The sequence below is a fragment of the Myxocyprinus asiaticus genome, unplaced genomic scaffold, assembly GCF_019703515.2.
Source record: "Myxocyprinus asiaticus isolate MX2 ecotype Aquarium Trade unplaced genomic scaffold, UBuf_Myxa_2 HiC_scaffold_80, whole genome shotgun sequence".
Taxonomy (NCBI): Eukaryota; Metazoa; Chordata; class Actinopteri; order Cypriniformes; family Catostomidae; genus Myxocyprinus; species Myxocyprinus asiaticus.
In genome coordinates, this window is record NW_026249830.1 from 24,279 (window position 1) to 47,124 (window position 22,846).

Sequence of the window (22,846 nt, forward strand, 5' to 3'; positions counted from 1 at the left end):
TAAGGTGAGATTTATTTTAGCACCTCTCTGACACACAAAACTCAGCTTTAAAAAGGGCTGAACCTTTGATTTGTCTTTTTTGTGTGTTTGTTTGTTTTTACCAATTCAGATCTCCTTACCACAGCACAAAATGAACATGAATGAGAGAATATTTGTGTTAGAGCCATAAACACCATAAAAGGTTCATAATATATGTCTAAATATAAAGTGTGTTTTTTGTATATTAAGATATGCTTATTTTGAATGTTATTTCTGTATAATGTAATTTAGTTAATATTATTTGGTCTTACATCTTGGCATTTGTATTAGAACATTCAAATACATGTATTCCCTCTTTTTTAGATCACATGACGAATGTCATTTTCATATGTTGGTCAGACTTTAGGCAACATAGGCGAGCACCTAGGGTGGCATCGCTTCAGGGGCACCAACCTACCGAGCCAATAACTATGTGCGCCCTGTGCATTCCGATAACATGTTGTGGCACCCTCCACGGAACAAACAGACTGTGTACTAAATGCTTTCTGTTATATATCTGTGTTTGGCAAAAACAGGGAGAGTAGTATGGATAGTGTGCCATTGTGAACACGGCCATAGACTCGAAGTGATGCCTGATGCATGAAATAATCACTCTTTTGAGTTGGTTCTTCTCAATGAATATGTCTAACGTGCGGGCTGAATCATTTGAAGCTCTTTGTCATGCAGTAAAACAGTAACGGGGTACTTTAGAAGACAGAACAAAAACAGCGCTGAATGAAGTGGATATTTACTTACTATTCAATGAAACAAAACCTGCAGCTGCAAAACAGCCAATTTCAAACAGCCCTCCTAATTGCTCTTCTAATAGTTTTTTTTTTTTACTTTTATGCTGCATTAATGTGCTTTTTAGAGCTTCATATTTGGTCACCATTCACTTGCATTGCATGGACCTACAGAGCTGAAATATTCTTCTAAAAATCTTTGTTTGTTTTCTGCAGAAGAAAGGAAGTCATACACATCTGGGATGGCATGAGGGTGCATGATGAGAGAATTCCAATTTTTGGGTGAACTATCCCTTTACGAACTTTAAGTAGCCTAAACAGAACAGTTCTTGCTTCGGACATGACTCATATAAAAACTTGTGGTTCAGTGAATAAGTCGATTCAAATTAAATAAACATTATCTGAGACATTGAGTTCATACATTAAAGGATTTATCAGATTGATTCAACCTGATAGCTTGTCAGCTGAAGAGTCATTTGCATTGAATCATTTAAAGAACTGGAATAAAAGAGTCGTTTGTTTGTGAATCAGACTGCGTTGTATATTTGTTTTTGAGCGGCACCTACGAACACAACGTAATAGAAAGATGTTTCCCAGATGGCGCACGTACATTTATGAGAGGTTTTATCTGGAAAGCATCGTATTTTAACTTACATCTGTTAAACGTCTTAAAAACATCAGATTTACAAACATTCAAAATCATAAACGTCTCAAAGACATCTGCTGAACATCTTACTGACATCCGAGAGGAAACGTCTTATAGACATATTGCACATGAGCAAGAAAAAATACGTCTTCCAGATGTAAACACATACATCTAATAGACGTCTAGGTGATGTACATGTGCTATCAGGGTTATCGTCACATATTAAACATTTATATTACTGAAATAAAGCACTGAAATTGTAATAACTTTGCATAATCATTGCTTTCTATCATCTTTCATGTTGACACACGTCCCTTCCAAGGTCACAACGTGGCAACTCAGGTATCGAATTCCAAGTTTCCCCACTTGAAAATACGACTTCACATGGTCATTCATGTACTCTGCACTTGATGGGCACAACAATTCACAAAAGTCTCATCTGCTTGGCGATACAAGTGGCTGCAGCTGTTCTTCAAAGCTGACCTGGGTGTTGTAGTTTTCATCTTGTAGCCTCCATCTTGGTTTGTAGTCCTCAGCTGCAGCCACTTTGAGGGGATCTATCGTCCCTCAATGACATGCCTCTCATGATGCCACAACATTTACCACAAATGAATGCAAGTTAGTAAGAGGATTTAATAATGAACACTTAGAAATCTTAAGATTTTAGCTCTGGGGACATGAGCAAATTATTTGATTAATTAACATTTTTACTTTTTGGACCACAACAGTGTGTGACGTTATAAACGGTCTGTATTCTTTTGAACAAGCCTATTAAAGTTGTAACTGGGCCTGTTGTGAATATAGCCTGTAGACTGAGATTTCGTAGACATGACTCAATTATCTGAATCTGTTGTACTTTATAAATCAAAGATCTCTAGCAATGATACCAGCAAACCCATACTAGAAGAGACATTCATTGTCATTGGTGAGTATCTCTGGTACAGTGTTGCAATTTCAGATTTACCTTATTTACATATTTGTTCATTACTCTAAGAACAATTTAAATGCTCTGAAATGTAAATAGTTAAATATGGAGGTTCCCACGCATCCTAGTAAACCTTGTAAATGGAATGTTGTGAAGCAGTTTTCCAGTCATGGAAAGTCCAGAAAAACATCTAAATGTTCTTGAAAATGCTTTAGTGTAACAATAGTGCATGCACACGGAGCAGAAACATTAACAGAGCAGAAACTTTGTAATATATATATATTAATTGCTGCATTTTAGCCTCTTTTTTTATATGCTGGCAGAGCTAACTGAATTGTGACCCAAATATATCTAATTTAATAAGTTTTGCCTTCTGCTTCAAACAGTGGCCCTTGCTTCTCAAAATCATGATAAATCAGATCATTTCAGGTTATATGTAGACCTGGCAGAAAAACACAACTTCAGAGTCAGAGAAGAACAAATACTGTGGTACACAAAATAAATAAATAAATAATAATAATAATAATGGATAGGTATAATCATGTTTATGATGTGAAGTTATAAGACATCCAAATGATCAGTAATATATTTGAGTGTCTTTAAGATTTGATTCATATGTTTTCATGTGCTTGTACATAATCTGAGCAGTTATTGAACTTCACAAAGAGTGCTATGCAATTTCTATAGATTATTTGTGCATATATTAAACTCGTCATGCCGCATTTTCTATGACATTTTAGGGGAAGCTGTGCTTCTTATGCTGTCTTAAAGCATCGCCACTGGTGTTCAATCATTAACACTGGGTAAGAGAGGCTCTAACATTATCATCTGGTAAGAATATTGTCAAACAGACTCTTTAATACTGGAAACAAGCACTCCTTCATTAGAGGGAAAAGCAACAGATTGATTTGATTTCAGGTTCATTTAAATCCTTTGGTAAAGTAATTATATCATCGCCAGAATTTTTTGAACTGTGAAAGACCAACATACTTTTTTCTGCATTAAAAAGTAAAAGTAAAAGATATAAAGTAAAAATGTCACATCCACATCAGCAGTTACAGCAGTATACCAGCAGATGCCAACACTGCCCACTTCATGAGGGCATTCAGTAAACCTGTGCTTGTTCTATTGCTGCTTTCACAAATTAGTGTTTTTGTCTGCCAAATGTTAAGTCGTTAACACACTACACTTTGAACATTCAAAATTATTTCGGACTTTCGCAATGGAAGTGAATGGAGCACGAAGTCTAGTGTGACCGAACCGCTGTAGTCCCTTTTGATATTTACCTTGCATATTTTTACCACTTTTTAAAAATGCACCATGTTTTGGTGCATTTTTAACTCACTTAGAAATATGATGCCAGTTTACCTGCTTTTAATCTTGATATTATTATTATTATGAAACATTTTAATTAAGTTATTTTAATAAGTCATCTTGAAGCCCTCTTGAAAGTTTGCTGAGGCCTCCAAGCGGGCCCCAGCCCCCTCATAAAGTCTTCATCAACTATTACAAAATAATGATCTTTGAATATTTTATTCATTATAATAAAATTATTGTATTTATATAGATTACTGTATATTACTAATTATATATTATTTTCACAATGTTATACATATATAATTAGAATATATAATAATGTGTGGCAGTGTCAATAAAGTTATTAAATGTTGAAGCTATCTTTAACTTTATGATGATTTCTTGTTATTAGTGTTACTCATATTACTAGTTATGTAACCTCACAATACATTACACAAGGGCTGTATGCTTACTTTTTAGATGTTAGCACTGGTGCTAGTCTACTAAAAATGTAAATGTAATCGGCACAAGATTTAAATTTATTAGCGCACAGAAGAATATGCTCAACTTTTTTTGTTTTTTGCGCACATGCTGTGAATGTGCGACTCTTGTCTGCGGCTGCATGATCAGCGTGCAGTACGGGAAAAACGTTACCTCGAACGTGACGTCCACGGCAATCCGCTAAATTCGACTGCTTGAGATTAAAGCTGAAATGTGTCATTTCTGCGCCACCAAATGGAAATGTGAAAATAAACATTGTTTTCAAAACAGCTTTCTGAATACGCCCCCTGTCTGCTGTTGATTGAAGAAACAGATAGTCCCGCCCCTAACTCATGCCATTGGTTGAGTCAGTGTTGTTGTGTCTTATGAGACGGTCACTAAAAACAAACCGATGATTTTTATAGCACCACAGACACACAGTGTTTACAGTTTTCAAGAAATTAACCTCCCAGACAGCACACGTGCGTCTCCGAGATGTCTGTTTTAGAGCGTTTCATCTGGAAAGCATCACAATCTAATAAACATCTAATAAACATCTTAAAAAGATCAGATTTACAAACAAACAAAATCACAGATAAAAAGGGAGCGTGGGGTGAAATGTCACCTGAGTATCTGGACAAACTGACAGCTGGAATGTCAAGGATCTGCAAAGCTGTCATTGGATTTTTTTGATGAGAACTCTTTGAAGTAGTTGAAGTCATTTTTTTTCAAATTATTAATGTGAAATCACTAACTAAAATCATTTTCATTAACTAAAATTGGAAAAACTGAAACTAATACTTTGTCATAACTCCAAAACTAAAATAAAAATGATCTAAAATTCATTTACCATTAAAAAGAATCCAGAGAGTCTGCAAAATAATGGTGGCGGACAGCACCCATTGACCATAAAAAAAATAATAAGAGGGGTGTGAGTATGAGGTAATTCAAGATAACAAACTGTATAAAAATGAGGCTCTGGGATGAGAGAATCAGATGAACAGCTGGCATCTCAGGTTTTGTGACTTGCTCAATAAAACGTAAACTTTGACATCTGGAACTCCTGACTAGAGCCCTGCGGGACAGTTTTCTTCATCCCGCTCCCGCAAACATTCTGTCACAGCTTGTAGAGATAGTGCAGAATTTACACAAATGTTAGGTCCATGCTAAACGTTCAGAATAACAGATATAAAACATTGCATTCAATTAAACTGACCATAAGATAAACGTGTTCATGTCAAGCTAAAGTAAAGCACCACACATGACATTAATATTATTAGCCTAATAAAACTCTCTCAGCTTTTGATAGGCTACAAAACATCACAACTGTTAGGCTGCAGCAGAGCCTACAAAAAATATAATATTCAAAATATGCACAGGAAAAAGTGTTTTATCTTTGAAAGAGAGCTGACTTTAACCCGGGAGCAGGTATGTCGCCTCAACCCAGAGGTGCCAGATTTGTGCCCGTTGAATATTAATACTTTATTAATATATTAATACTTTTGCACTTTTCCATTTTTGTCAGTAACAACTTAGAAATTTGTGCAAATGTCAGACTTGCCTTGTTTTGGTTTTGTATAGTAAAAACACGCTTTAATCTTCTTTTGAACTTCATTTGTTCACTCCATCCTTCTTGTTAGCGCTAGCTGAATCCCGGTAACCGCGGTATATTTTTGGACCGGCCACTAACCGCCCGCTCCCGCGAGATTTGTGTTGAGTCTCGCGGAATCCCAATCCCAATGCAGTCCTCTTGACTTCGAGAGTTCGGGAAAAGAGACTTCGATATTCCACAACAACTTTTGATTATTGTACATTTCTTGACACTTTGAATTATGATCTAAACGACACAGAAACTAACATTATACCTTTGAAGAAAGCTTAGGATGCTTCAGTCAAGAGCAAAAATGAAGACATTAAATACTAGGAAGTGGAACCTTTGAAAACTTTTTACTTTCACTTTCATTGATTCAAGCAATCTGCTGCAGAGATTCTCGTCGCCATTATTAATTTATTCTCGAGGAGTTTGAGAATGAAGGGATCGTTTGTTTTGTTGATTCAGTGGGTTTTGCTCATAGACGGTAAGACAATTATTTACATTTATAAACGATGAAGGGTGAAAGTGACGCAGTTTGGTTTGATCACTTTCAATTCAAATCCAAAGTTTTCCTCATATGTGAACATCAATGTGAGCTGAAATGGGATTATTAGTACATGTTTTTTGCTATTTTAAGTAGGGTGACCATACGTCCTCTTTTCCCCGGACAAGTCTTCTCTTTCGGACCTTAAAAAAGAGTCTGATCGGGATTTCTACATTTGCGAAAATGTCCGGGATTCGGCTTTAGTTTAATTATGACGTGCATCTGGTCTAGGGATGGGCGGATCCATACTAAAGTATCGATATTTCCGATACTGATGTGGTATCAAGAATATCGATCCTCACATAAAAATATCGATTCTGAAAAGGGATTTTTTTTTAACTAGTGATCTTATTATTTAGATAACATGAGTATTAATGCATCTCATAAGCTTCGAAGTGGAAAATAATAATTATATGAGCGAATTGTTGCATGACACCAAAAAAATTTTTTTCTGCTCATCGTGACACGCAGAAATGCTGAAATACATTAGCAGTCACAGACAGCACTCACACTTTCAATCAGTGCTCGTTCAAATAGGGAGCAGTGGTTTCCTGAGGTAAAGACAGAAAAACAGCATCTGGAGTTATTCACACTAAGTAATGACAAACCTAGACATGACATGTATTATAATAGGACTTGTTTGACCATATGTACAGGTTTATTTAAATTCTGTTGTTAAAACATTGATAATCTGTAATCCTCGTTAATAAACGATACCCTCATGAAAACTTACCATGGCTTTACTGTAGTAATATTGTATTAACCACGACTGTAGTAACCATATTTTTTATTTTTTTTTATTTTATTTTGGCAGTAACCAAGGTTTTGATACAATTAACCATTGTTTTATTACAGCATTACTGTAGTATCCATATTGTAACTTGGTTTTAGTAATAGTAGTCATATAATAATATCTATGGTTCATTTTGTGGTTTTATATGTGGCTTATACTTATTAATTTTTAAAGGGTAAACAAAGCAGCCTAATACTTTCCTGTTTAGGCCTATAAATATATAAAATAATAAAAAAGTAATTATTTAAGTTACTAATTTTATCCAAAGAATTCGTAAAAATTCAGTTCATTAGAGGTATCGGTATTGGTATGGATATCGGCGATACTGGCCTAAAAGTATTTGGTATCGGATGGAAAAGAATATAAGTGGTATCGCCCATCCCTAATCTGGTCTAATACTTAATTGTGTGTGCGTGCATATTTGCATTGCTTTAACCCCTCTTTGTAAGTCCCGCCTTCTCGCACACCAATGGGTCGATTATAAGAGGCTTGCAGCAACTATTGGCCAAATTCCTGCCTGTCAATCTCTCCACGAACATGTGAAGCGCTGTTGTGCTCGGCATCAAACAGTTGCTTGACAGTTGCAGCAAATGACAGCTGAGTGGAAACAATGCCCAAACGAAAGTGCAAATTTACAGAGGATTTGTACAAAAAAATCCCATGCTTTCGTCCAGGTCGAGATCCGTGGGAAGCTGAATGTATAACATGTAAAGCTGGCACTTATGTGTCAGTTGCTAATAAAGGTGCAAGTGATTTAGAAGCACACATTAGCTGAAGCATAAAGGGTCAGCAAAAGGTGAAAGTTCATCAGGTAAATTAACGGACTACTTTTTGCGACCAGGTAAAATTGTTATCACATTGCTTCATTTTCCATGGCCATTCAAAATAATAGTAATAGTAAATGAAGATACACTCAAATGTACACTCAAAGGCATCAAATATTTTATTTTAGTACATGGACATTCAAAAGAATGTTGGAAATTGTTATTTATTTATGCATTCATAGTAACACTGTTTTGAACCCTATTATTAAAACCAGAATATGGTCACCCTATTTTAAGGACCGGATGTGTGTCAAACACGTCTTTATCTCATGCATCAGACACATATAGGTGCCACTTTATGTAGCTCAAATGGGTCACACCAAGGCATTGTTCATCACTCCACCTGTAAAAACAAATAAATATCTTAGAATACAGCGGTCTGAAATGCCAACACAATTTCAAAATTAATTGCATTTATGATAAAACATGTTAAAATGAACTTTCAACTCATTACACAGTAATTAGGGTAATGGTTTTCAGCAGACAGCATATTTAACTGGCCCACAGATGTTTTATACACAGAATAACAGTAGTTACCTGCTGTAGTTTCCTCAAGGATCTATTTCTACTTGATCAGTAGTTTGTACAGATTGTATGCATGAGGAGGGGATATACAGTATGAATGTGATGTGGATTGTATTGTGTGCATGGATGTGTACAAGACATACTTGAGAAAGATGTTAGTTTGTGTCATGAGTGAATGTTCTTGTTGTGTTTGTGTCATCTTGACAATATGACCTGTAAAAGAATCATTTTCACAGTGTTTTCCTGTTGTGCATCTTGAAGAGTGACTGTTCATTTGTGTCTCCAGGTGTGTTTGGTGTTGATGAAATGAAGACGTCAGTGTCAGTGATGGAGGGAGATTCTCCTACTTTACGCACTGCTGTTACTGGATTACAAAATGACAAATCAGATTTTATTAAATGGTATTTTAATCACAATCTCATAGCTCAAATCAGGGGAGATCTCAGTAAGTTCTGTACAGATGTGAAGTGTGAGACTGGTCAGGAGAGATTCAGAGACAGACTGAAGCTGAACAATCAGACTGGATCTCTCACCATCAAGAACATCAGTATTACAGACTCTGGAGATTATAATCTACTGACCTTCATCAACAACATCAATGATGAGAAGACATTCACTGTCACCGTCCAACCTGGTGAGTCATTCAATGAGTGTTTAAAAACAAATATGATTAAATAATCTTCACTTTACCTGTATATTAATTCACATATAAATATAATCTCTTTTAAAAAACACACTTTTATCACAGTTTCCATTATTAAAAAAAACAGCAGATGTTTAAAACTGTCTTTTCAGTTTTGAAACAGTTTTAGTTTGTGGTCGACCGATATGAGTTTTTTAATCATCAATGCCGATGTGGATATCCAGAGAGCGGAGTGACCGATATATCACACATTTATATCACACACTTTCATACAGTAAATAACATAAAATTGCTAAAATATGAATAAACTTTTATTTAGCACTATATTTACTCAATTTCACACAAAACATTAACTGTAAAAAATAATATTGAAATTGTTTTATTTTAAATTGTAATAATAATAATAATAATAATACATTTATTTTATATAACACAAAGAATAAAAAAAAAAAAAAAAAGAGGATTGTAGATAGCCGTTTCTTCTGATTTCTGTGTAGTAATCAAATTTTAGTAATTTATTTGCACATAAAGAAATTAATATATTAGGAAGTAGGAAATAACAGTACACACAGTAGTCCAGTATCCATGGATGGCATGTGCATATTGGCAATTGCATTTTCTTATAAAAGACTGAATTAAACCAATTATACATACAGTGCATAGTGAATAAAACATTTACTCACAGCACACGTGAAGCACTTTTAAGTTGCTCTCACGTGCTCGTGCGGATCCAGCGAGAGCTGCAATCTCCTGACAGTTTAAACGACCTGGATCGCCTGCTTGGATTGTCACGGAGTGACTGTCATGATTTGTGAATCAGAGAAACTTTTGATCCTGATCCTGACGTTTTTGATTCTGGATGATAGAATATGCGCTTCAGTGGAAGATATTAGATGAACGCTCGACAGGAAGAAAACGCTGGATTTTCATGAGGTTTGTGAATTACATCTGCTTAAACAAGATATCCACATGTTTGTAGGTTTGTACGATAAAAGTTTTGTTGATATTTGCCATTTGATCATTAGACAAGCTAAAAATTACAGGGAACTGTTGAGGAGTGAGAATGAAACAGACGAGCACTTTAACATTATGAGCTCAAACGTGTCTATCTGATATGCGGACCATTTATATGAGACTGTTGCACAGAGGTCTGTTATTGTAGTAAAACGATGGCACATAACAACAAAACAAACCTTGATTGGTCATTTACATATCTCAGAGGCTCCTTCACAAGCAGGCGATTATCGGCGCCTTCGTGGCCTGAAGAAACAAATCGGGCAATCAGGACAATGTATCGGCCGATGCAATAATTAAAAAATTCTGAACATCAGCTGATTTTTAAGCACTTACTAAAAGAACAAGGTATTGTGTGCGTGTGTGCGTGTGTGTGTGTGTATGTGTGTGTGTGTGTCAGCAAGAGAGAAATAGGAAAAAGAAATCCCCCCAAAATATCCAAAAGATCCTTTGACACATCTTGAGGTGAATTTGGTGGTACAGTCTGGCCTGGACAGATTACCAGTGGTCTGAAACCGTCTCCATTTGTAGATTATTTTACATACAGTTGAATGGTGGATTTTATTAGACTTTAAATACCTTTCCAGACTCAAGCTTCAACAACCTTCATTCTCGGGGACTCGGGCAGCTCCTATGATCTTGGCATGATGTTAGGTACTTTAATACTTAAGATCAAATCAGACTCATTGTTGCATATTTTTGGCCTTATATTAAAGTGATAGTTCACCCAAAAATAAAAGTCCTCTCATCATTTACTCAACCTCAATACATCCCAGATATGTATGACTTTCTTTCTGCAGCAGAACACAAATGAAGATGTGAAGAATAATGAAGAATATTTCAGCTCAGTAGGTCCATACAATGCAAGTGAATGGGTGCCAGAGCTCCAAAAAGGAGTCAAAGGCATCATAAAAGTAATCCATATGACTCCAGTGGTTTAATCAATGTCTTCTGAAGAGATCTAGTTAGTTTTGGGTGAGAACAGACCACAATATAACTCCTTTTTCACTATAAATCTTGACAGTGGTCTCCTTGGCGATCGTGATTTCAAGCTCAATTACATTTCCTTTAGTGTCATCTAGCGCTCTGCAGATGCGTCAAGCACTAGGAAGTGTAATCGAGCTGAAATCATGATTGTGCCAAGAGACTGCAATGACAAGATGTACAGTGAAAAAGAAGTTACATTGTGGTCTGTTCTCACCCAAAACCAACTAGATCTCTTCAGAAGACATTGATTAAACCACTGGAGTCATATGGATTACTGGCACCCATTCACTTGCATTGTATGGACCTACAGAGCTGAGATATTCTTCTAAAAATCTTTGTGTTCTGCAGAAGAAAGAAAGTCATACACATCTGGGATGAGGATTAATTTTTGGGTGAACTATCCCTTTAAAGGAATATTCCGGGTTCAGTACAAGTTAAGCTCAATCAACAGCATTTGTGGCATAATGTTCATTAGTACAAAAATTAATTTTGATACTTTCTGTTTCTAAAGTATAGACACATAACATAAACAATATGTAAGCATGATTTTAGTGTGATAAAATCACTTACTAACCATATCTGAGTAAAGTTAGAGCCAATTTTAAAACTTCCACAAAATTTACAGCTCAAATAATACATGAGTTTTAACAAAATATTTAAAGTGATTTTATTAAAAGATAAGCTTGACATTTCTGTCTTTAAACCCTCCACAAATTGGCCCCATTCACTTCCATTGTAAGTGCATCACTGTAAACTCAATTTCTGTTTGTTTGTTTTGTAAGGAAAAGGAGGGAAAAGTCTAAGTTAATTTCTACTAATTTGCACTTGATTCTTCTAATTGGGTGCTCCTTATTCTGATTTAAGACACTGGTTTTATATGGATGTGATAAAAGTAGGCTTGTAAAAACTTTTTCTACTCAAGAAATGGGCATTAATGTTTATTTATGCTCTATAAATCATTACAGAATGTACATTCAGAGTCATTTCTCTCTGTCCTAAAATGTTGAAAAAAACATCTTGGTGATTTCATGGGGTGTAGTTGCTTTTTGTAACACCACTGTACATGTGTGGGTAAGATTCAGTAGTTTAGGTGCACAATTGTTTTCATTTCCTCAGTTCTGTCCTCTACTATGGTGGGGATTTTTCGCCCAAAAGAAGAAACTGTTCATGTGTGTTTCAGGTGTGTCTGGTGCTGAAATGAAGATAAAGTCGATGATTGAAGGAGCTTCTGTCACTCTACACACTGATGATACTGTAAAACAGGGAGATGTTGTGATGACGTGGTATTTCAATGACACTCGTATAGCTGAAATGAATGAAGATCCCAGTAAGAGCTGTACAGATGTGACGTGTGATGAAGGTGCTGAGAGATTCAGAGACAGACTGAAGATTGACCATCAGACTGGAGATCTCACTATCACAAACACCAGAACTACAGACTCTGGACTTTATCAACTAGAGATCAGCAGCAGTATCAGCAGCAGCTGCAGCGTAAAGAGCTTCAGTGTTAATGTCAGCGGTGAGGACGATTTCATCATTTAATGCATTTTCCCACGACGTCTTTTTAAATCAACTCAGTAATTCTTTCATCAGAGCACTTTGTACTTTTTATTGATTCAATATATTCATTTATTGAACAGTTTCTATTGTCAATAGAGATACATTGCAGTAGCAGATCTTCAGTTGTTATAAAGAGCTGATGATTCATAGATCAGATCACATTCAGTGACACTAATGACTGTCTCTCTTCATCATTACAGCATCAGACTTAAAAACTCCAGATCCAGGTCTGTCTTCTGGTGATATAGCAGGAATATGTGTTGGTGTTGTTCTGGTTGTCGCTGTAACTGCTGGTGTGATTTATTATCGCTGTAAGATCTCAAGACGAGGACAAAATGGCAAGTATTACATACAGCTGATATAAAAGAGGAAAATATGAGATTAAATGAGTAAAAAGAGTCTTTAAATATGTGAAAATGTTTATTTTCATAATCAAAACTAACTGACAAAGAAAATCTGTGTTTAATTGAGTTTTTATTCAACAGGCATCAAGATGCAGCACAATGTTCAGGTAAGATACTACAGTATGTGCATTAAATCTTTCTGTCTCTCTTCCTGCAGAAAACTCTGAATTTACAACAGATTCAGATCAGTTTGATTTCATCTGAAGCGTTTCAGAGATTATTTTCTGTGTTTTACAGTTGTTGCATGTTAGATTGTTTGATAAGATCCCTGTGAGATCACGTGTAAAATCAAAGTCAAACTCTATCAATAGTCTTTTGTTTTAGACTGTTTAACACACATATTCCTCGAGACTTCAGTCACGATTGACAGCGTTAACTGGGGGAAAAAATCATCCAAGTGTGTGGAGACTGTCGCAGTGAAAAAGGGAATTTGTGGACTTATTCTTCAGAGCAAACTGTAGTAAATTTAATAATTCGATCAAATTAATCTTTAGATTGAACACAAGCCAATTAATCGCTGTCGGTGAGCGTGATGCACTAAGAAATAAAAGACTGCTGATTTCGTCCGACAGCAAAATAAATATTTTACAAATCCTGAAATATGGAGCAAGAAAAATCGTGGTCAAAATCGTTCAGTATACGATACATCAGGCTAAAATATTTATATTATATCTTAAATGTACGCTGTAAACTGTATTCCTCCTTTTCTCATCTTTTTATTTTTATCAAGCTCAACTTTAATGAGTCATGCCAAAACAACAAACAAGCAGAATACAAAACTATAAACTAAAAATCATTGCCAATGTCATGCAGTAATTCATATTCATGATTAATGAAACAGAGTCTTTGTGAAGAGTTTGTGATCTACAAAACGTTCATTAGAGACGATGGTGAGCAAACATTTTGTATTGGTACATTACAGAAGATGACGATACAGTTTTTCAAAATGAAGATTTATTAAGAAAAACATCCTTCCTACATTTAAGACATTTATTAACTTGGTTTATAGTTTTGGGTGAACTATTCCTTCAAAAGACATTAATAACGTGAAAATTTACTATTACAGTTTGAAAAAAATGTAACAAACTACTTCAAAGAGTTCTCATCAAAAAATCCTCCACATGCAGCAATGACAGCTTTGCAGATCCTTGTTATTCTAGCTGTCAGTTTGTCCAGATACTCAGGTGACATTTCACCCCACACTTCCTGTAGCACTCGCCATAGATGTGGCTGTCTTGTCGGAAACTCAAAAACAAACACAAAGACAATGTTAAGCTTCATTTAACGTTTGATATAATGGCAAGTGATTTTCTAGTACCAAATGATCAATTTAGCATGATTACTCAAGGATAAGGTGTTGGAGTGATGGCTGCTGTCTAGATTTGATCAAAAATGACTTTTTTCAAATAGTGATGGTGCTGTTTTTTACATCAGTAATGTCCTGACTATTCTTTGTGATCAGATGAATGCCACTTTGTTGAATTAAACAGAGGTGGGTAGAGTAGCCAAAAACTGTACTCAAGTAAAAGTACTAACATAAATAATTACTTGAGTAAGAGTAAGAAAGTAATCAATTAAAATAGTACTCAAGTAGTGAGTAACTCGTTACTTTCACAAATGACATAATGGACATTAACTCCCCTATATTCCATTACATAATACACATTTAACATATATTACAGAATTATTATTAATGGAAATTCTGTCATTTTTCACCATCATGTTGTTCCAAACCCGTATGACTTTCTTTCTTCCATGCAACACAATAAGGAGATATTAGACAGAATGTTTGCCTGAGTCACCAGCCTCAGAGCTCCGACACTCGGTGTGTACGTCAGTGTCCAAATTCACTCACTCATTTCGTTCACTCACTGCTGAGATATAGTGCACTAACTGTCATTCAGTATATAGGAAATAGTGAATGAGTGAACAATTTCGGACACAGATACTCTCTTCGCCATACGATCGCCTCATGCCCGCACATCTCTCACATGCGTGCCTCGCGCCACTCTCTGTGCACACGCAGAAATGCTGTCTGTTTGCGCTCCAGCTGTCAATCAAGCGAACGGCAGAGCAAAAGGCATTTACACTTAACTTGGATGTTTATATGGATTTACAGTTAATCCGCCCGAAGTAGCTGCAATAGTTTCCAGTAAATGCGTAAATACTGCTCATGACATGCAGGAAGCGGGACAAAGTGCACTGATATATTGCTGCACTTATTTTAAAATGTACACTTAAAAAACTGATGTCATAAGAGCCCAGTTACAGAATCACCCTGAAAATGTCCATCACATGACACAGAAAAGCCTATATTAGCATTAGAGCCACAACTTACCTCAGCGTGCTGCCTTAAATTGAAGCTGAGATTTTAATCTTGAAATATCCGCTTGTCTTGGTGTTAAATGAAGGCATTGCATGACGAAACTATTATTTTTTTCACTGTTCACTTTGAAGAGTATGATGCTGCAGCAGTGATGACTTGAGTGACAGTCTGTGACAGCGTGCTCAGCTGTGTGAACTTCTGCTCTCGTAAAAGTCCCATTAAATAATCTCTCAATAAATTACACATGAACTAAAATTAAACTCAGTAATGTAACGACACAAACGCCAGCCATTGTAAAGAAGTAAAAAAAATTAATTAGAAATTTACTTGAGTGAGAGTAAAAATTACCCACTATTAAACCTACTCTAATAGTAAATTTGTTTTCAAAAAGTTACTCAAGTAAATGTAATGGAGTAAATGTAGCGCGTTACTACCCACCTCTGAAGAGGACTTCACTGTAATACATGGCCTCTTGTGGATTATTGCTTTTATAAAATGGCGGCACTCTAAACATTTCAAACAGGACTTTATTCACAGAAAGATGACTGTTGTGCTGGTAGTTTCTCTTGTGTAAATTTCAGTTATTTTCTGACTGTTTTTGTAACTTAAATCTGTGTTTTTTTTACAGGAGAATGATGGAGTGAATCCACCACCTCATCAGAATGGAGGAGGGAACGAGCTGACTCCTCTGAATGACGGAGTGAACGAGCTGACTCCTCTGAATGACGGAGTGAACGAGCTGACTCCTCTGAATGACGGAGTGAACGAGCCGACTCCTCCGAATGACGGAGTGAACGAGCCGACTCCTCCGAATGACGGAGTGAACGAGCCGACTCCTCCGAATGACGGAGTGAACGAGCTGACTCCTCCGAATGACGGAGTGAACGAGCTGACTCCTCCGAATGACGGAGTGAACGAGCTGACTCCTCCGAATGACGGAGTGAACGAGCCGACTCCTCCGAATGACGGAGTGAACGAGCTGACTCCTCCGAATGACGGAGTGAACGAGCCGACTCCTCCGAATGACGGAGTGAACGAGCCGACTCCTCCGGAAGGCGGAGTGAACGAGCCGACTCTTCCGGAAGGCGGAGTGAACGAGCCGACTCTTCCGGAAGGCGGAGTGAACGAGCCGACTCTTCCGGAAGGCGGAGTGAACGAGCCGACTCTTCCGGAAGGCGGAGTGAACGAGCCGACTCCTCCGGATGGCGGAGTGAACGAGTGAACGAGCCGACTCCTCCGAATGGCGGAGTGAACGTCTCTACTCATTAGACTCTTTTGATAACTGATGAGACTGAGACTACCAGTCTGTTGACCCATTAACATTATTTTATTATTTTCGTATTGAGAAGTACAATGGCGAGATTACAGGAAACAATGGGGAATAGTGGATCTGAGACACTAAACTACTTGTGTTACCCACATGAGCACCACCACTGACATATGGGACGCCCCCGTGACAACATTATGAGCTCTTACGACTTTCAGCCAATAATATTATGGTTAAATTTGCTCATATAGAGTGATTTTACCGTGCATAGAAGCCGCATTAATCTGCCAAATATATTGTGTTTACACAGACTTTTTAATGGCGCACAGAGGCGGCCAAAATTTACACAGGAATCACAATCATGGGAGATGCATGAATCTCGGGTACTGATTATAACATAGAGGTTGATGCACTGTAGACTTGCTGCTCTAAAGAACAAAAAAGGTCTTCCCTGTGGATAATAATGGATGATAATGATGGATGAGCAGTGGTTCTCAAACCTTTCAAGACAAGTACCACCTCAGATCAAATAAGAACAACTGTGCCACCTCGTTTTTTATTCACTGAGTCCAAGTTTAAAGGGATAGTTCACACAAAAATGACAATTTACTCATTCTCATGCATTCCAGATGTGTATGACTTTCTTTGTTCTGCAAAACACAAGTGAAGATTATTAGAAGAATATCTCAGCTCTGTCAAAATCCAATCGGTTTTGAGTGAGAACAGACCAAATTATATATAATAACCAGTTATAACTCCTTTTTCACTGTAAATCTTGCCATTGCAGTCTTAAATCATGATCACCAAGGAGACTGTTGTCAAGACGCACAGTGTAATTTGGTCTGTTCTCACTCAAAACCGATTGGATCGCTTTAAAAGACATGTCATCTTGAGAGATGTGTGGAAGGACTGGATCAGAGCTGCATCTAATAAGCGCACACGCCAGAATAATACATTTTTGACTTATATCAGTGCACACTTTGGACCAGAAATCACCCCGTCACAATCCTGAAGCAATAATGAGACCTTTACACTAGTCTTAGATAAAGATTTACCACATTTGAAAGTAAATTGGATAACTAAACACATTTTTACTAATACATTTAAAATATTTGTCTATTTTCAAAGTAATTTTGAATTGTCATGTTGTGTGCCATTTAGAAGACCGCTGATCTAAAGCATTTTTTATGCATTATTTTGATTTCTCAGGCAGTTGGTCATTTTATCATCTCATCTATATCCTCTTCTATTGTTGACAGACAGATTGTAAACGAGTGAAAGTAGTTATAAGTCTTAAGTGTGTACACTCATCGTTACCTTGTCTTACATCTTCACCAAAGCTTCATTTTTATGTGAGGGTCAAAAGACAAGCCTTTGCTAAAAAAATTTTTATGTACACTAAAATGTTGGTCAGATAAATTCAATGTAGTATTCTAAAGCATTTTCCTCATATTGGGGATGTTTTGATCAATAATTATCATGTTGTTTATTATGATCATCAATGTTCTTTCAGCGTTTGGTGTATAGCTTTGTGTTGGGTTTCTCGATAACATTATCTTAACGTTGTATGTTATTGTACAATGGTGCAACAGCTGTTTTCCAAACCAGCATGTAGATCCTCGTTATTAAGTAAGACTTGCATAATTACTGGAGCTGTGAGACCTCAATATGTTGAATAATGTTTGATGTACTGTGCACTTGAAACTGCTATTGTACAACATGCAGTGTGTGACTGTAATGATATAGACTAGCCACATGGAGCAGATCAGAGGAAGAGGAGAAATATTAAAGTGCAGTTTATTGAACTGTAAGGTGTTGTGGATGAAGCATCAGCTTCATGACAAATGTATATTTTTCATGTACCAATGTTTTATAAATAAAACTTTATATATCTTTATTGATGAGGTGCAACAGTTTTTCTTTGTATTTGATTAGAACAGAATTTTGATTCATGAATAGCTTGTAACAGCCTTCTTGAAATTATAACAGAGGGTTTGTGGTGTTTTTTAGAGGTGCTGGTTAAATTAGCTGATTTATTGAGGATGCAACCACAAAATCTTAGAAGCATTTGCTTAAATTAGAAATGTGCATTTGTTCTAACTTTGTGACTTGATCATGTGAATGTGTCAGTAGGTCAGTGGTTTGTCTTACCAATTTACACGTTTATTTTTTTGCATTTGGCTGCTGTCTTGTGCATAAATGAGTATTTATAACATGCTCTTTTGGGCATAGAGAGAGGTTCTTACCTGCTTTGTGCACAAGATGGTGCTCAATGCACAATGTGTAACTTGTAGGGCCAATGCATACTCTCACACTACACACACTTCCTGTATTCATACCCTGCTGAAGTATTTTACATTCACCAATATGTCCAGTATATAACCATGTTAACCATGTAAATCCATCCTTGATGTATAGTTTTTAACCGGTTCCTGTTGCTGACGGCACGCTGCACAAGTGTTTGTAGCTTGCTAGCCTGCTTAGCATTGCTTATTATGATTTTTATACATTCATTGTTTTATCCTTTGCCATTTTACCACGTGCTTCGGGTTTTTCCACTTTTCTACTCTTTCATCTGTGTGTATTATACCATGCGCACCCGGTTCTCTCATTTTTTTCTTTCTTTTTTCCACTTGTCTACATCTCGCATCTCGACTGCATGGAGTTGTTTTCTTCACTGTGTTTTATATGGATTATCACAAACATCTGCTGATTAGGAACCACATCGATCTCAAACCCTCGCCACTCAAGAACAACCATAACAACAACAACAGCAAACAATTGCGGTAAGTCATGTCATGACGGAGAATGTTAATGAGTTAGAGGCACGCATCAAGAACTCTAGTGGATGTCAGTGAGAAAGAGAAGCCAGTAGATACTGTTTCGGATGCGGGTAGTACAGCGAGCAATACACACACTTTGGTTCCGGCTGAAGAGCCCCCACAGCAGGGCGTTTGGGTGATGTCTTGGCAGCATACTTGCTCAGCAAAGCGACACCACTCTCCCATTCCTTATAGGGTTTCCAATCGATTCTCCCCACTCAGTGATGCACCCACTGAGAATCATGTAGAAAAAGAGCCCTTGTTATTGGTGATTCTTTTGTAAGGAACATGGAAATAGAGACTCAAGCCACTATTGTTAAATGCATTTCTGATGCCAGAGCATCTGACATCAGATCAAATTTAGATTTTCAAAAATGATTATTCATGTCGGCACTAATGATGTCCGGCTTTGCCAGTTGGAGATCACTAGAGATAATGTTAAAGAGGTGTGTGAACTTGCAAAAACGATGTCAGACACTGTAATATGCACTGGCCCCCTCCCTGCTCATCATTGTTACGATGTTTATAGTATATTAGTGTCACTGAACGGCTTGACGTCTGTGTCCTGAGAATAGCATAGGATTTATAGACATTTGGAAGAGTTTTTGGGGTAGACCTGACCTGCTAAAGAGAGACGGACTCCATCCCTCCAGGGAAGGTCCCACACTCCTCTCTAGTAATTTGGCTCATAGTCTTAATAGTGATAGTATTTGACTAACTGGGGCCCAGGTCAGGAAGCAGACAAACTTGTTAATCCGAACATCTGCTAGCTGCCTTGAGACGTCACACAGGTCACATAAACTACAACACATAGAGACTGTATCACCTAGATATCATATACAGACTATGTCTGTTCCCCGAACTACCAAACACAAACCCCTCACTAAATCATTTAGAAAAAATTTGATTAAGGTCAATCTTGAAAAAAAAATACAAATAAAATTGAAGATAAGCATCATATAAAGGTAGAGCTACTAAACATTAGATCTCTTTCAACCAAAGCAGTAATTGTAAATGAAATAATTACAGATCATATTTTGGATGTGCTCTGTTTGACTGAAACCTGACTTAAACCAGATGAATATATTAGTTTAAATGAATCTACTCCCCCAGGTTATTGTTATAAACATGAGCCTCATCTGAAGGGTCGAGGGGGAGGTGTTGTTACAATTTACAGTGAAGTTTTTGGTGTTACTCAGAGGACAGGATATACGTTTAAGTCTTTTGAACTAATAACAGGGTTGGGAAGGTTACTTTTGAAATGTACTTCCACTACAGATTACAGAATACATGCTGTAAAATGTAATTTGTAACGTATTCCGTTATATTACTCAAGGTCAGTAACGTATTCTAAATACTTTGGATTACTTCTTCAGCACTGGTAGATTTTTTCACTTTTTTTGACTATAAAAACTCTGCCAGTACATTAAGACAAAATACACTTGTTAAAAATACATTCTCTGAAAAACCTAAATATCTTATGCAGTGTTGTTTCTAAAACAAGATAAATCAAACCGATATTGTTTTAAAAATATCTAAAAATCTTTACAGGAAAACAATACAAAAATTATCAAGAATATGATTTTTGCCATAATATCAAAGGTCTTACTAGAAAAAAAGAAATTATGATCTAATGTGAATTTTCTTGATATAAAAATATGATCGTGTCTGGTAACATGTGCATGTAAAATGTTTAGAAATAGCATTTTAGCTTAGCGTAAAGCTGACAATTTACACAAGGTTTATTTCTATTTCTTCTGCTCCAAACTTACTTCAAACTTACTTCTCTGTCTGCTCGTATGAATGTAACACATCATAAGAAAGTGTTTCACCGCTGTTCCAATGCACTTTGGATCGCATCATTTATATGTATAAATGTTTTTCATCTGAAAGGACTAAATATTAAATTAAACAAATGACAATAAAATGCAAAGTAATCTCTTCAGTAATCAAAATACTTTTTGAATGTAACTTTATTCTAATTACCAATTATTTAAATTGTAACTGTAGTGGAATACAGTTACTTATATTTTATATTTTAAATACGTAATCCCATTCATGTATTCTGTTACTCCCCAACCCTGATTAATAATGCTTAATATGACACCGTCAGATATAAAAAAATCTCTGTCGTCTTGAGAGGTATTCTGGTTTCCTTGGTGAATTTGCACATTTTCTATCTGATCTAGTAGTTAATGTAGATAGAGCTTTAATTGTTGATGACTTCAACATTCACATAGATAATGAAAATGACACATTGGGATTAGCATTTATCGATATTTTCAACTCTCTTGGAGTCAGACAAAATGTGACAGGACCAACTCATCACCGTGAACATACGCTTGATTTAATTCTGTCATATGGCGCTGATGAGCGCAACAGTCTGGTTCTGGAAGTAAAAATCCCAATCATTTATCCCATAGACAAATCGATTTTTAATGATTACTTATAAATCTTTAAAGACTGACCTACCATGAGCTCCAAGGTTGTTCATCGATGGTATATGCTTCCGCTGAAACCAACCGTCTGCGTTATCTCAACTTCATTGTTTAAAAATCATGTTTATATAGCGGAATTCATGATAAACAACTACATTACCCATGATACAGCAGAGAAAGATCCACCAATCAGAGAACCGCGGCCAATGAAACCCGCGAAACGTGACTCGGAGCGACGGCGCGCTCCCATGACGCACTGTGAATGACGTAATCGAATCAGTCTCCCTTCACCCTTAAACTACTGATATATTTGTACATATCGGGATATTTTGCAATAAACGTAAAATATATTTCTTCTATACTTACAATCAACAACCTAAAATCAATAGTTTTATTTATTCCCATCGATTTGTATTCAATAACATCATTCGCAATGCTTCATGGGATTGTAGTTTATGCCTTCATGAAACACAATAAGTACACGCTCTTGTACCTTTGCCTTTATGTCCTATTTTCAAACACTTTTTTGCCTCAAAACAAAGTTTGTGATGTTGTGATTCTCCTCGGAGCTGGTTGGTTTGATTCATGACTTACAACACTTTTATGAAGAATTTTATTAAAAGTCTACTGAAGAATGAATGGGGAAAATACTTCCAGAACCCAGACGACTGAAAAATTGGGCGGGTACTGTTGCAGTCTATTGCCTGTTTTGTATTTCTGGTCTTGAGACACCAAGTAAAAACTGCCAAAACGAGCGATCCAGTAGAGAACAACAACCATTTAAGTGTTACTTGGTGTGAAAAATGAATTTCAGGCTCAACTTGTGCAGTTGTTGGCTGACATAATAGCTCAGAATAATTAATTATACAGCGTTACTAAACTCGGATCATCGCTTCACGTCATCTGCACACTCAGGTGAGGTCCTGTCTATAAAAAGACATGTTTTTTGACAATTTTTACAAATAATACCTTAAACATTACATTACCTGCTAGTAAG

At 36.4% G+C, this 22,846-nt stretch overlaps 1 protein-coding gene and 1 long non-coding RNA gene across 4 annotated transcripts; one reads left to right on the plus strand and one right to left on the minus strand.

Moving 5' to 3' along the window:
* Positions 1–5,837: 5,837 nt before the first annotated feature.
* Positions 5,838–18,486, plus strand: LOC127439527 (uncharacterized). Of its 3 annotated transcripts, none has more exons than XM_051695699.1 (7): positions 5,838–6,186; positions 8,675–9,022; positions 12,213–12,551; positions 12,793–12,930; positions 13,078–13,103; positions 15,951–16,377; positions 16,438–18,486. In XM_051695699.1, the coding sequence occupies exons 1-7, from the start codon at positions 6,138–6,140 to the stop codon at positions 16,542–16,544; spliced, it is 1,434 nt and encodes a 477-aa protein (XP_051551659.1). In that variant the 5' UTR covers positions 5,838–6,137; the 3' UTR covers positions 16,545–18,486. The 3 variants fall into 3 exon arrangements, with proteins under 3 accessions (XP_051551659.1, XP_051551660.1, XP_051551658.1); XM_051695700.1 differs by having other exon boundaries at positions 16,468–18,486; XM_051695698.1 differs by having other exon boundaries at positions 15,951–18,486.
* Positions 13,000–21,989, minus strand: LOC127439528 (uncharacterized). Its single transcript, XR_007896952.1, has 3 exons — positions 21,884–21,989; positions 19,508–19,644; positions 13,000–14,241 (listed from the first exon to the last, which is right to left on the minus strand). It is a non-coding gene; the product is annotated as an uncharacterized LOC127439528 (long non-coding RNA).
* Between the last annotated feature and the right edge of the window lie 857 nt (positions 21,990–22,846).